The sequence below is a fragment of the Pseudoliparis swirei genome, chromosome 16 (genome assembly GCF_029220125.1).
Source record: "Pseudoliparis swirei isolate HS2019 ecotype Mariana Trench chromosome 16, NWPU_hadal_v1, whole genome shotgun sequence".
NCBI classification, from domain to species: Eukaryota; Metazoa; Chordata; class Actinopteri; order Perciformes; family Liparidae; genus Pseudoliparis; species Pseudoliparis swirei.
Genome location: NC_079403.1, coordinates 13,853,627 through 13,869,634, shown reverse-complemented (window position 1 = coordinate 13,869,634; position 16,008 = coordinate 13,853,627). Strand labels below are relative to the sequence as shown.

At 41.5% G+C, this 16,008-nt stretch overlaps 1 protein-coding gene across 1 annotated transcript in view; it reads left to right on the top strand.

Annotated features, from left to right (window-relative positions):
* The window catches only part of zfhx4 (zinc finger homeobox 4), an 81,900-nt gene extending 77,413 nt beyond the window's left edge, over window positions 1–4,487 (top strand). Inside the window, exon 12 of the mRNA XM_056433829.1 lies at window positions 138–4,487. Within this exon, the coding sequence (XP_056289804.1) occupies window positions 138–1,693 (1,556 nt within the window). The 3' untranslated portion in view covers window positions 1,694–4,487. The remainder of the gene's footprint in view (window positions 1–137) is intronic.
* The last annotated feature ends 11,521 nt before the right edge of the window (window positions 4,488–16,008 follow it).

Genomic DNA, 16,008 nt, shown 5'->3' with positions numbered 1-16,008 from the left:
TTGATCCATAACAAAATCTTAACGAGCGATAACATTTCAGCCAGTTTAGCTTGTCTTACAAACAAATTTCCATAGTGATTTGGTTTTGAATATTTGAATATTGAATATTTCCATATTTATATACCACTGTATTTCAGCTTTAGCGTCTCCCGGTGCTGGCATGCTTGGGTTCCCTACACCAGCCACCCCCTCTCCTGCCATGTCTCTCAGCACTACCCCAACCAAGACTCTTCTGCAGACTCCTCCTCCTCCTCCTCCTCCACCTCCTCTTCCTCCTCCTGTTCCCTCCACACCTTTGGCAGCAGTAAATCATACAGAGCAGCAAGGTAACGACTCAGAGAGAGACAGCAGCAAGAAACCAGGAGACAAGCCACCGCAGATGAAGGTGAAGGACAGAGAGAACGTGAGCGGCTCACGACCTGAGACCCCCAGCATGGCCAAGAAAAGGGAGAAACATGCTCCAGTGAAACCAGGAAGTGAGGCTCAACTAGACGCCACACAGCTTCAGGCACTTCAGAATGCTCTTGCTTCAAGTGATCCCAGCTCTTTCTTCGGGGGGCAGTTCTTGCCCTACTTTCTCCCTGGATTTCCCAACTGCTTCTCTCCCCAGCTTCCTAGAGGGGTCCAAACAGGGGGCTACTACCCACCACTGTGTGGAATGGAGAACCTGTTTCCATATGGCCCAGCAGCAGTCCCACAAGCTGCCATGGCCACTGGTCTCTCCCAGACTGCCCTCCTGCAACAGTACCAGCAGTACCAGCAGTCCCTCCAGGATTCTCTGCAGAAGCAACAACAACAACAGCAGAAACAACTTGAGAAACAGCAGAAACAACAACAGAAGCAGCAACAGAAAGCGACCCATGTGAAGACACCCCAGAGCATACAGAGCACCACCAAACCAAAAGAAGCTATAATCGCAAAGGATAACACCAACAAAGGCTCTTCAAAAGAAAGCACAAAAGAAGAACCGAAAACAGATACCAAAAGTACCATGGATTTTCCAGACGCTTTCATTGTACCGTCCGTCAAGCATGAGTTTATATGCAGGAAGTGCCAGATGATTTTTGCTGACGAAAATTCTGTGGTGCGTCATCAGAAGTCCTTCTGTTACTTGGGACATCCTTTTTCTGACCCGCAAGAGACAGTGCTTCGAAAGGCAGTGAGCAACTACACTTGTGTTGCCTGCAATGTGGTTGTTAACGGGAATGAAGCACTTGGCCAACACCTTCAGTCGAGCTTGCACAAAGAGAAAACAATCAAACAAGCAATGAGAAATGCCAAAGAGCATACTAGATTATTACCTCACTCTGTCTGCTCCCCTAATCCTAACACCACATCTACCTCACAGTCTGCAGCTTCTTCTAATAACACCTTTCCTCATCTCTCTCACTTGTCCATGAAGTCCTGGCCAAATGTCCTGTTCCAGGCCACCACAGCCCGGAAAGCTGCTTCCTCCTCCCCGTCTGCCTCTCCTCCTCCCCCCCTCTCCTCACCTTCAACGGTTACCTCAACTTCCTGCAGCACCTCAGGGGTTCCAACCTCACTACCCACCGAGAGTTGTTCAGATGAGTCTGACAATGAGCTAAACCAGAAGCTGGATGACTTAGATAACGCGTTGGAAGTCAAGGATAAGTCGGCCTCTGGCCTAGACGCGAGCTTCAGTAGTATCAGAATGGATATGTTCAGTGTGTAGGAGTGACAAAAGGATCCCTTGCTTAAAGAAAAAATAAGACTTTTTAAACTGCAGTTCCAAAGTTTCTCTTAACCCAAAAAATTACAGTACCAAATGATTGACTCAGGATTGTTTTTCCCATATTGATATGCTGGCAAGATATTGATTGATTTTTGTTATGGACAGAACTGTTGCAGATGCTTGACTGAGCTTATATTGTATACAAAAACATGGAGTAGGAAAAAAATCCCACAGGCTCCCTTGGGGGGCTTGTTTCAAGCCAAAAACTCTCACGATAGCAAATTGCACCTCAGCTGGATTGTTTTCCAAATGCTAGCATGTACTGTATGGGATGACGATCCAGAACCCTCAAAGAGAATCTCTCTTAGTTTAGATAGGTGTAATTCAGTAGCTTTAAATTCTCAGGTCAGAACATAACATTTCTCATTTGTTAAAGCAGCAACAAGCCTGGGTACACTTGGCTTATAACCAAAACATGTCAAGCTTTATTGGACGCATTTCCTGGATGTGTATAGAGTACCAAGAGACAATATTACTGTTACAGTGGACGATGTGCATATCCTTTTAGTTTTGCCCTTCAAAGACAGTATGGTTTTGCCACTGAGGGAATTTAGAATGGTGAAGTAAATGTGTCTGATGCCCCTGTGTTTGCCAGTTTGTATTACAACAAGCTGTATCTATTTCCCACCCCCTTTTTTCTTGTAGTATATACTAATCTGTGCCAACTCTTACCTTCTCACTTTTACCTCTGCTCACACCCTTTTCTGAAGAGGTAATAACTCTAGTTTTGATAGACTCTCGGATTATGTGAATATAACATTTTTCATTTGTGAATTGCTGTACTGTTACGGTACTTGCTTGTGTCTGGACTATAGTGCACTTATTTTGTTTTTATTTGTCTTTTTATTATTTGAGTAGGCCATTTGTTAATTTAATAGATTTTTTTCTGTTTGTATGTATGTTTGTGTTTTAATTATTATTTGTGTCTATTGCAGCAGCATATTGGTCCATATTTGTTACAGGATTGATGCCTAACAATCTAGAGACCTATTTAACAATTGGTGCATTCATGAAAGCAGTACTGTATACTTGAAACTGTTAAGGTACAAGTTGGTCACAATGTAAAAAAAAAAAAAAAAAAAAAAAAAGGTATGATCATTTGCTATACGTTTTCAAATATGCTGCTTTAAATGGGGGACAACAGCATTTTTGTTGTATATTAAAAACATGTTCATGTACTTGTAGGACTTAAAACAGTGTTACACCTATACGCAACCATTTAGTGCATAGGTTGACGTCCTCCCAACAATTCTCTGGGCACTTCTGATGATCTACAGTTAAAGTCAACATTTTAATTTTTCCACATTTAGTGATATCAACATTGCAAAGTATTACCTTACAAAGTTTTGCTGCTACTGTGTAATGTTATTTTGCTTGCCATCAATTCTCTCAACTTTCTACCAGACAAAATACTGGTCCATTAATTGCTTTGCTTTGCTATTTTTATTTTATATTGTTTTCTTATTTTGCTGTGGAACTAAGAATGTGAAAGCTGTCAAAGGGTGTTCAATTTTTTACGAATCACTTTCTAGGTTGGTTATTGAAACCAATGTGATTCATTCCAAAGTAACAGAAGGCTATTTGTATGAAAGATAAAGGCTTGTGAACAAAGAAAGCTAAGCTGTTGTACATATTCGTAGTTGGCTGTGCATGGTACAAATTTATTAATATGAAGAAATGCAAAAATGTATTGCTTTTGGTATTTCCTATTCTGAGATGAGCAAGTAGCATGTAATGCAACTGTTTGACAGGTTAAATCAAATCATGCTTAGTTATTGTTTCAAACAATGAAATCAAGTAACATTTCCTCTTCTGTTTATTATTGTAAAGGTGTTTTTTTCAAAGTTTTAAAGCAAACTCAGTTTTTCATTTCCTGCGTGAGCTTTTTAATTGTCATTATTTGGATTTTTAGTATTTTAACATTTACTTTAATCCTGAAGACACTTTTCGATTGTGTTTCACAAGAGACATCCTGGCCTCCCAAGGTGCAATTCTGCCATTGTACAAACATGAGCGACTGTCCTGATTCCAAAGGCTTTCAAAACTCTGGCTTTTCGCCTTCTCCCCACTCTGTGGCTCAGCATTATAAGACTGAACTGTCAGCTAGCATCGTGTGCTAAGATGTTAGCATCTGACAGGACGCTTTCCACACCAAGGACTGGTAAAAGCTAACAAACCAACAAAAAGGATGGTCCAACAATATAACTGTACATAGATATTGCAACTGCACAGCAGCCAAAAAGAAAAAAAAGAACTTTTAAAAAAAAGGAAAAAAAATGGATGGATTGTGTCATGTTTATGGGGACAACCTTCAAAAGGTTGAAATTGGAATTGTTCTTCTGGATGTCAAAGGGATTTTCATGGCGCAATCATATCCTACACAATATGTACTCTTCAACATCTGGGTTACATAGGAAATGCACCCTGAGGTTTTAATAAGAAGAAGCCCCTATGGCTAAAACTTTAAATAAACTAAACCAAAAATGTTATTGATGTTTTATATATAGAGAGTAGTCGCATTAGTTTTTGTTACTGTACTGTTTGAGGTCTCAACTGTACCGTATCACGGTAATAACATGGTTTTGAAACCTTTTTTTTTATTTTGTCACAGACCTGTTGTCATAGTTGAAATGACGTTTATTGTAGATGGTATTTGAACAACTTCTGGAAATAGTTCACCAAGTATGTTTGTTGCTCATTGTTGTGATACATTAAAAACTGTATCTGCAAACCAGTTTGGTCTCATCAAATATTCTTTATTTCATTTTCACCCCTTCATGTTCTTATTATGTTGATTCATTGGCAATTGATGGTCATTGAATACAATGTCAATGTTTTATTCGTGCAATTCAAAACATGTTTTAAATGTAGTTTCCATATTACACTTACATTTTAGGCACATCCTTTCCCAAAACTTTCAGTATATCATACTATTAATAAAATATGTATTGTATTAAAATCCCTCTAATAATTGTCATTCCAGTCACTGACAGACTAAAATGATTTATCATATAATGGGTATTTCCTATCATTATGCTATTTATGGTAATCTGACTATAAACAGATGCAGAGGATTATGTTTGGAAGTGTCTGCTAATCTGGATCTGATTAGGTGCAACTCTAGAACACTTGCATAAAAAGGTAAATGTCCACAATAATAAATCACGACCACGGATGAACATATGTGCAGCCATAACATAGAGCAAAGAACGTCTGTTTTTTTAATCTTAAATTGGTGATCCTGTATGTGTTTATATATAAATGGATGGATGGATATACTGTATATAAATTGTGTTTTTTGCTGCAGACTATATACTGCTTTTAAAATTCTATTAAGAAGCAAAATGCACGTCAGCATGAGACATTAGGGTGACATTTTACTTTTGAGGTCAACAGATGCTGTCACATTAAAAATTGCACCTGAGGAAAACCTCAACACAATACATCACACGCTGCCAGCGAGACGTGTCCGCCACCAGTGTCATGGTCACGGAGAAAGCCGACATTCACAAGTCGTTAAATCCACCAAACGAAATTTCACAAGGGCAGCAAAAAAGAAGGGGAAGATGAGGATCTTTTCACTCTTGCAGAATCGGTTGTGGCCTTTATTGTTTCGCTTAACACACTTCAGTGTGCAGTGAAATGGCCGCGACATGTATAAGCCTCAAAAAGTTGTTGTTTTTCTCTCCCCCCCCCCCCTTCTGACTTCACCCTTCGCCCTTGACGAATGTACTCGGCTCACAGGGTGCAACTGTTCTGCTGAATGGCCCTTTCCTGTTGCCCACCCTTTAAGCAAAGGCGGTTGCCGAGGTAGGGCTCCCCCGCCATATTATGGGATTGAATTGCGTTTGACCTTTGTGGAGAACAATGGCTGAAGGCCTTTCATTTTTCTGGCCTTCACAGCTCCGAGAAGAAGGACCTCTTTACGCTGTGTTTTTACCGTGGTCTGCCAGTAATTCACAAGCAGGATGACAGGGTGATCTATGCACAGTAAATGTGCGCTTGTGTGTTTGCGTACACCCGAGGGTATACGCAAGTGTGTTGTTGGCTAGTTCTTACTCGTATCTACTGAAATTGATGTTTATAGGTCAAACAAAATACAAAACCTTAAAAAAGAGACATTTTGATTTGACTGTATTTTGGGGGGCACCCAATCTTGCTACCTCACTGCACTGTCCTAGAATAGAAAAGCCCTCTAAAGAGAGTAGTTCATAGTGGTTCAGACACAGCTTTGCTAAAGAGGCCGCAACAGTGAGCAGTCTTGCCCTGAATACACGATAAAAGGTTTACTGTACATTTTAAATGGCGTTTTCTGCAACCCATACATCACTTGTGACCATTGGGTTCCACCCTCACTGCACAGTGCACCCTTCTAGCCACAGCTTTCCAGATGATACAGTACAGAGGCTGCGGTTCAGGCAGATCTGCCTTTGAATAGCCTGCAGCCAATGGATTTTCTCTGGATAATACAATGTTTGGGACAGAGAGGCAGGGATTAGTCCAGACGGATACATCCACCACCCCCCACATGCCCAATCTAATTAGACTGGAATCAGTTTAAGATGAAAGCAAGCCCTAGCATCACGCACTAAATACTGGAATTAGTATTCCCCGCATGGGAATTTAATGACGGAGACTGAAAATCCAATCACATTCACTCCCAGTTTAGCCCCTCACGCATTGGGCCTGGACAATGACGAAACCAAAGAACAACAACAATGATTTGTCTGTCAATAGATATTGACAAACATCACATCTGAGGCCACTTGTGTATTGGCGTTACTATGTTGTCATCATTTAACGAAGATAAACAGCTTATAATCAGATATTTAGTCTGTTTCTGATATAAACCTTTGACACATTTTTACATCGGGGCCATAACATAAATAGTGTCATAGGAACAGAGTTAGACAGTATGCTGTAGGACAAATACACCATTAGTCTTACTTTGTTTGTGTTTACAATGTATTAATTCATCAGTCATCACTTCTTCATAGAATTCCTATCAAAAGTAATGAACACATATTCAAAGCAACTGTGTTGTGTTTTGAGACCAACCCACAAAGTTAACAAGGATCGGTGAAGTTAGTTATTAATCAGCTCCTTACAACAAAGCCCTGATTGGCATATGGAACGTGAAACTGACAAACTATTAATAGCAGGTGGGCAGAATCAGATCCTTTTTAGTTTCTATTATCTTACAGACTTTGAGCTCACATTCGCTGATAAAACAGAGCACATTTTGAAGCACATATTCACATGAAACATGCTCACAGTCTTGACTTTATCTTGCCCTTATTATTATTATTACTTCTCAACCTAAGTATATGCCATCAAGGGAACTCTATTTTAAAACCACTAAAATGCAAGCCATATTTCAGCTTCAGGTTGGTGATTAACGGCACAGACCGGAAATAACTCCGGCACCTGTGTTCCATCCAGCCACACAATATCTCCTACACCTGCGATTCATCCACCAAAGCATTGCACCGGAGAAATCAGGAAACCATTGTCCCCTGTGCACAAATACTCAACATGAAATCGTATTATTTATTGCTGGCTGTTTTGGGGGGGATGCTCCTAAGCAGAACCTGTTGTTTTTCCGCTAACAGGTGTAATGTAACTTTTCGACTCATCCAAAAACTGAGTATGCAAAACTTTTCTCCTTTTTGCCTACAGGAGGTAATGCACTGTGCTTTTTAATAAATGAGGAGATACATGGTTGCACAGTTGGTGGCAGTGCATCAGGGGGGAAGAGGACACAGCAATAGGCACAACTCTTGGAAGGGATGCATCCTTTAAGATGGGAAGTAAACATTAAATGCGTTTTCTGTGGATTTACCCACACGTCATCAACGGCCACTCACAAAGTTACTCGTGAAAAAGAAAATCTAATCTTTTTTCTTTATATTTTTCTTTTGGCCTGCTTTTGGTGTTGGCTGCTGCAATACCTCCCTTTTGAGGTACATAAGGATGAAGGCAGCAGTATACCTGCGTTATCATTGCACTGTTGATGAAGGACACAGCCACTGCTGGTATTTCTACAAGACACATAGCCAACTAACACATATTTTAAAGTGAAAGAGGAGGAGGAGGAGGTGTGAGGGAGAAAGAGAGGCAGGCCCAAGAGAAAAAGAAAAAAGAGATACGGGCCAACAGGCGGACTGAGACTGAGTCTCACGGACAGAGAGAAACACAGAAAAAAGGAAAGAAAGAAAGAAAGCAGGTGATATAGAGAGCAAAATGAGCAAGTGGTACAAGTGAAGTGAGAGTGAGAGCAGGAGAGAAAGAAAAGGAGGGGCGACCTGAGAGAAATCAAACATGGGCTCTGTGCAACAGAGGTACGTCGGCAAACGAGCATGTTATGGCGGCCTGCTGAGACTTCCCCGGCAGATCGTTTGGGCTGTTTCCCAATCTGTTCTGAGGAGCAGCACAGCCCCACATGGGGACGCGTGAAGGCGTCAAGATGGGATTGCTTAAGACAGATGAAACAAGGTGTTTTTTGATGCCATCTGGAGCGGACAAAAGCCTGATTTCCTGTTTTGCCTGTGACACAAAGGGGGCTATGTAGTTTGCAGAACAGTTCAAGGCTTTTTGTTGTCAGGGCTTTAAATAACGAAACAAATGAGAGGGGAAGTTACAGAGGTTCTAGATCCACTTGCCAAAAACAGAAAAATACCGTGTCTCTTGTTTTTGGTATGTCTCTTCAAACAATCAATATTACAGTTCTCTCATCACTTTCTTACATGTTTTCCTTCGGTTTGAACACAGCAAATAAAGTGAATATCCTGGCACACATACGTTTAGCTCTGGATATACAGTTTTACTTACATTTGCCGGACCCCTGAAACAATACCATAGTAACAGAGATCAAAGTGTCAAGCTGCGTAATATTGCTTTACATTTTAAAGGGCGCTGAGCAGCCAGGCCGAGGTTTTTACAAGGCGTCGTTGGGGAAATAAGGGAGCAATGGAGGAGGGAATGAAGGAATTTTAGGGGGTGATGGGATATGTCTCACTCTTTGTTCACGTATACACACACTCTCAAACTGAAATCATACCATGTGCAGCGGAAGAGCAGGCGGTGAGAAAATAGAAGCTAAATATAAAGTGACATGTCGCATTCCCCAGGTCATTCACAGGCCCTGCACCAAATCACACTGCTCCACAACTCGTCGTTTATCACACACACAAGCACCGAGGCTCACAAAGAAAATGTTAAAAGCAGCCAAATAAGTATGCCTAGTAATTTATAGAATCACTGATGAAAGGATGAGGAGATGCATTGACATCAAATTGGTTCATTCTTAAGGTACTCTTTGTGTATCAACTCAGCATCCTGGCAGGAACATTTGTAACAAAAAGCTTTTTTAATGTTTAAATGAACATTTTAATGAGGCCCTGTATTGCTTTTCCTTTCGAGTCTTTAAGAGCCCTCTAAATCATTAAAACTTGCTCTTTCTTTGATTTCAAGATCATTTGAAGAAATAAGGCAGCCTTAAGTGGCCCTCGGACCAAAAGTGGCCGATATGCCAAAGACCGCAAATGAATGTAGCCTAATGCTTTTTCATTTGCATTCATCTTTAAAAACACAGAAGAGCCCTCTCTAAGTTATAATAGGCTGTGATGGCAGTCGGGGCCCCTCTAGTCATTAGTAGCAATGCAGCTCCTCTAAAATGAAGGCCTTTCTCATCTTGTTTTAACTTAAGCCCATTACAAAGATACATTATCCTGCTGCATTGTCCGTTGCCTGTTTGTCTGCATACAATATTTCTGTCAGGCTATGTCTGTGCGTGCCCACATATGTCCGCATGAATTCACCTCATTTTTCCTGCCCATGAGCACGAACACATGCAACGGGGCTACTCGGCGAACACATGCATGAAAACAAAAGATGCTAGAAACGTCATGCATTGTTTGTTTAATCACGTGTTATGAGCTGACTCTGTAATTATGTTGTCATCCGCCCGCTTCAACATGCCAAAACTGGGCCGCCACAGCACGCCCTGCTCCTCGCTCATAATTCCACACTTTAATGGTCGAAAGCGGGAAGAAAATGCTATTTAATTTCTATCCATCACAAGCACCGCTGTGTAGAGACTGAAGCTGTGGAGCAATCACATGCATGTCAGGCGCTCTGTCGACTCTTAGTGCATATGAGTATGGGGCGATAGAAGACATTTTTTTTACGAACCGTATTGAACTGATGAGACAGCAAATAACAGCGTATCCTATCAAACACTGCAATGTGGGTCTTTCTTATTTTCTTTTCTTCCCCCACCCTGACTTTTCAATTTTGCCTCATGTTTCCTTCTCTTCTCTGTTCAATTTCCTCACCATTTTTTGCCTCTGTCTTTATCTTCCTCTATTCTGTGTATGTGTCTTTCTCTTGCTTCCCCGTTTCTCCCTCTCTCTCTCTCGCTCTCTGCGAGGATAGGTGGTGTATGTCTCTGAAAAAAACTGAACATCTCCAGTGAAATTGGTTTTCTGTGTAGAAACTGATGGATCACTCTGTGTTCCTGACAGGAGTAGGGGATTGTTTATACCATACGGAGCAATACATGTTTACAGACATACATACACACATATGCAGGGGTGGGAAGACACGGGTGTTGTTTATGCCGAAGCAGAATTAATTTTCATGAGCTGTGGATTGCTGTTTATGGGGAAATACACTTTTAAACTGCAAGAGATGTAATCTAGATTGTAGCATTCCCAACAATGAATTATGGTTTTAGAGGCAACAGCTGCATTGGCCTTCCTCTCACCCTCCATTTCTCCGCGCGCTCGCACACACACACACACACACACACACACACACACACACATACACAGATTAGTCGCAAAATGTTGCTGCTTTTGAAAAAACAAATTACTTCATATGCCTGGCAAATCAGCCCCATCTAACTGTAAACTAGTTAAAACAAAGGAATTATTCCCATTTTCAGCCTACACAGTGTTAGTATCATTTTTTCTTTCACACTAGCAACCTCTATTAGAAGAGGTGAGCAATGGTTCCATTACCAGCAATCTCTCCTCCTCCTCCTCTTCTTCCACATACACACTTGTGTAGTACTACACACCCAGCCTAAATGATGGAGGAGAAGCTTGCTTACATTATTATTCCAGAGAAGGTAGCTAACACACGCAAGCAAAAGCTCTACATTTCACACAGCGGCACATCAGATGCTCACTTGGCTCACGCATATACGTTCGCATACGCTGTAACACTCATCTGCAAGCATTTACAAGACAAGACTTGCTGGAAAATAAAACAGGCCTCACTTTTTGTATTATGTTCCAACTCTGTCAGCGGACCTCGTTACGATTTTGCGGAACCCCAAATATTTAAAATACTGCTCCGGTTCCACAGAGACAGGAGACACACGTCAAATGCACCAAACTATTGATTTGTTATAAATGTTACCTGAATGTCTTTAATAATGATCTACAAAGAGGGGATATACATCATGAAAGTAAGTACAAAACAAATCTTAAAGGCAGACTAAACTGTTATTGGGTACATGTTATCGTTAGTTTCCATTAAAATAAAATATTGTGGCCACAGCTAACACACATTCAATAATTAATGAATAGGTTAACTAGTTGTATTTATTTATTTAGTATTTATTGATGACCAATAAAACACTGTTCCGTTCATGACAATCAAATACGTCCCGTCTCAAGCAAAAGACGTCAAGATTTCCCCTGATGTATTAGGCCTGAATAAGAGACTCCAATACCTCCAATTAGTAATGCTTAACATATAACTTCTCGTGCAGTCCACTTTTATTAATGTGTGTTGGAAACTAAATTCATTCCCTTTCCCCCCCCACCCCCCAGTTTTTATCAGCACTTGCGTAATAACTGTGAGCGGAGATGGAGCAAATGTATTCCACCCATATGAATGAATGAATGAATGAATATGATTACCAAGTCTTGGACCCTCTCAAGGACAAAGTGCTGTGTTCTTCCTGTGCGTGCTGTTGACGGTCTCGTTTGGGTGTATGTGTGTGTGTATGTGTGTGTGTGTGTGTTTGTGTGTATGTGTGTGTGTATCTTTGTTTTTGCCTTGATGCATTTTAAAACCAATGATCACCTTTGTCCATGTCTCAGTTACGGCTGATGTGGGTATGTTTTTCCTTTCCGTGTCCGTGTCCGTGTGTGTGTGGGTTGTGTCTTCACGTGCAATTAACGGTTCACATAGTTTATATATGTGCGGAAGCTGTCCTTTAGGACTGTGCGCTGCTTGTTGTGGCGTGATGACAATCCACTTCCTCCCAAATTGTACACACACGCACACACACGCGCACACACACACACACACATACATCTATCCCTGGTCTCCTCTCTTCCCTCCTCAGTGACTGTCACACTCAAATGCAGCCGTTTTCAGGTGACGTACCCAGGAAATGCTGTCCTGTAATTGTGTCACTCTGTCTTCCTGTGGCGAGGTAGCCGGTGTCTTGACGCCTGCCTGCCTGCGACACATCAGAATCACCCACTGAGGGGGCACCGGGGTGAAGGGAGGAGAGGAGGGGTACCATTAAAATGCAAAATCACCACTGCGGTGCAGTGCGGTGCCTAGCGTCCTCACTCTTTCTCCGAGGCAGCTATCTTATGATGGAACGAGTATGTGTCTGATGGTGTGTGAATGTGTGTCCTTTTGAGTCTGTCTGTCTGTCTGTGTGTGTGTGTGGGTGTGTGTGTGTGTGTGTGCATATATATGTCTGTGTGTTTGATAGAGTGTAGAGTCGAGCTGCAGCGAAGAACGGTGAGATGGCGTGTGGTTGGCAGGCGGGTGTGTGTGCGCGTGTGATTTTGTGTGTGTGTGTGTGTGTGAGGCAGAGGTGATAAATCAGAGCTAGGTAAAGGCTTTTTAATGCAGCGGACCCCTCTCCCAGCCTCCATCTTCTGTCAGGGCTCAGTAAAAGATGAGAGCCCCCTGGGGAACAGCACTAGCCCGCAGCATAGCAGGACTACACCGCAGGTCACACACACACACACACAGAACGGGCACACGCAGGGGCCTGACGCATAGCCACTGACTAGGCCTTGTGAATGAGTGAATACATGAATAACTGAATCTATTGAATGCATGAATATATAAATAAAACGTTCCACAGGAGCCACGTTTATTGATGAACACCCCACAAATAAATGTGTTTTTCAAATGATTTCCAAATGAATTCCTAAATGATTTATGGCTGGTGATATTGCATTTATATCAGAGAAAATATTTTCGTAAAAAAACAGAATGGTTATTTGGTCCATTTCTGCCTGTGCTCCTAAGGTCAGAGTCTTCGACGATGATGTGCCTTGAATCTTGAAGCGGCCCAGAGTTTCAGGGGGCCGGATATGAAAAATATGTGGAATTTGCCAACATCTGACAATACTTAGTCGGCAATATATCTCCTGTCTGATAGAAAAATGTGTTCTGAATTGCAGATACGCTCACTTTTCTGGCATACCTTTTTAATTTGACTTTGAGGGGAAACACGCCGAGCTCCTAGATAGACAAGCAGAGATAGGACTGCTGACTGTGGTGGAGGCCTTTGTGGAGAGGGGGCTGAGAGGACCCCAGCAGCTTGGCACACAAGACAAGCACAAACACTTGAGAACATAATACTTGACAAGCAGCCCAGAGTGTCAGTCAGGGGCCCCGCCGAGAGAAAAGTATTGCATGTTTGTGAGGAGGATGAAAACAGAGACGAGGAAAATGCCTGAGAACTGATTCTTGATGAAAATCGCAAAAGTTTTTTTTTACATAAATTTGTCATCTTAAATAACCTGGCATTTCTTTCTCAGAGTAGGGACTGCACTTTCGCCAAACCACAAAAGCCTTAATCCCGAAGAACTGATGATTTAAAAAATTGGTTTTATTTCAAGGGTTTAGCTGAAGAAAAAAACGCCTAATGTGAAACACCGGCTGCATTTGATGCCACACTATACTGACAGGGTCAGTTACAGTATGTTGATGTATTGTTACTACTTTGTGTGGCAGAGCGTCTGCAGTGAAACGGCAACACCGGTGCCATCTGGGCCCATTGTCCCGGGGCTCTTTTAAAAACGTCCCTGAGACCCCCATTTTGTTTTGAGTTTAAGAAATTGTTTCTTCTGCTGCACCGTCCAACATTGCATTTACCCACGTTTCCCCTCCTCCACCTCCCATTATTGTTGGACTTATTGATTCCACATGCCACTATTAATTTTTAGAAGTTTCTCTCATGTGTTGTGCTTTAAGTTGATAAATAATTTGCTCAGCGGCTTGGTTGCGTCGGCCTCTTTTGTCATGGCCATGCTGACTGATCTGTGATGCCATGCATTGTGGGTAGCAGAGGCTTTAGCAGGAAGGACTTTGCCTGTTGGGAACTCCACAGTGGAGGTTTACACCTCATGTCGTACAACAGAACAACATCATAATCAACGTTTTTCCTTTAGGGTACAGCTCCGTGTGCACTCGAGAGTATATCGGCTCCGACAGTGCGTAACTGTATTCACAACTGTGTGTTTGTGTGCTTAGAGGCTGCAGTCGAGTTTGTACTGTTGTCTGTGTCGAGATGAGAAGGTTAATGTGCATGTTTGTGTGTGTTTATTATTCTTTCTTGTGCCCGTGTGTCTGTGTGCATCTGTTGGACTGAGCAGGTTAATGCTGGTTGACACATGCGGTTCACTGATCTCCTGGAGGAGTCGGGACTCACGGCAAAACCTTCACACACAGGTATCCATGGCAACCACAAAAATTATATTTCTTCCTTCCCCGGCAAGCCGTGGATTCCAAGATGCTGAAATGCACAAATACATTGTCATTACCCGGCAGCCTCATAGTTAACAGGGTTAGGCTTTTTCTGTCTGCTGTTCTCATTGCTCAGTGTGTTGCCTACACATGTAATTTAGAAATTCCTGTTTCTAAAACTCAATATTACCTTTACATGCAGGGTTGATGCTTCTCTTTGTGCCAACAGGAGGCTGTTATTTCAATTATTTCCATCCACGGCCATGATTGTGTTTCGCTTTTACGTTCTTTCATATTTTTGTTCTCAATCTAGTTATGGGATTTGGAATATTAGATTTTGTCAATAAAATGGCAAGACATTATCAAATATTCATGTCACTTTACATGTTATTTGGTTGCTTGTGAGGATTGATGGCCTTGGAGTAGCATTGATTGACAGGCGACGGCGAATATAGCTTTGTCTCACTTCACTGTCCTCCTTCGTTGTGGCAACTTTGGTTGATTGCACAATAATCATAGACCCCTCCCCCCTTCACAAAATAACAAATGCAATTTAATTTACACATATGAATAGAAATTAGTAAATTAATCTATAATTAAAATATAGCAATGCACCAACATATAGGTGAAAAAATAGAATGACTTATTTATCACATCTATTCTGTGCATCATACAAATGGAGAATAAACAAATCTGCCATTCATCCTATGATAATTTGAAATTCCATGAATTATTACAGTGAACATCATTTAAAATAGAGCAAGTTCAACATTTTTAAGAAAGATGATTTTAAACATTCAGTTTTCAGCTTGGACACCAAACAACATATATATATACATTTTACTAAAAGGTGCACTCGTACCGGAGCCGAGCGCATGCCTCCTTTTTCATCTCTTTGAGGGAGAATTGGAATAAGCACATTGTGTCCTGCACTACATTCCTGAACAAGCAGAGGTTCAATCACATTTGCAGAAGTTATCAAAACTTCCAAAGAGCTCAGCTGGCGCCTTAAACCACAGGAAATTCACTGGGACATCTGGAGGGATGTGTGCAGATTATTGCTCATTTAGTCTGTTCTAGACATCAGTAGGAAGAGGACTGAGATGGCTAAACATACAAACAGACGAGAGGATGCACACACACACACACACACACACACACACACACAGGCTTGGCTTTGGCAGATCTAACCCCAGGCCCACCACAACACACCTGTGTGTAATCCCCCCTGATGCCCTTTAGTCGTTTGTCCAATCCCCTCGCTACTGCTGTCCTGGCCCATCCAATCAGAAGACAGGTCAGGTGAAGTTTGATTCCATGTCTTTAGCCCTGTGTTAGTATCAGAGGATGTGAAATATAAAATTCACTGCTGGTGCCTTTTTTCGATTTAAAAAAAATTACATGCAGCCTTAAATGACTCACTTGTCCAGTAATTTTACAACAATGTTTAATGTTTAATCAGAGAATAGAAACTAATATATAAAAAGGGAAAATATAGAATGTAATGTTGAGATCAGACA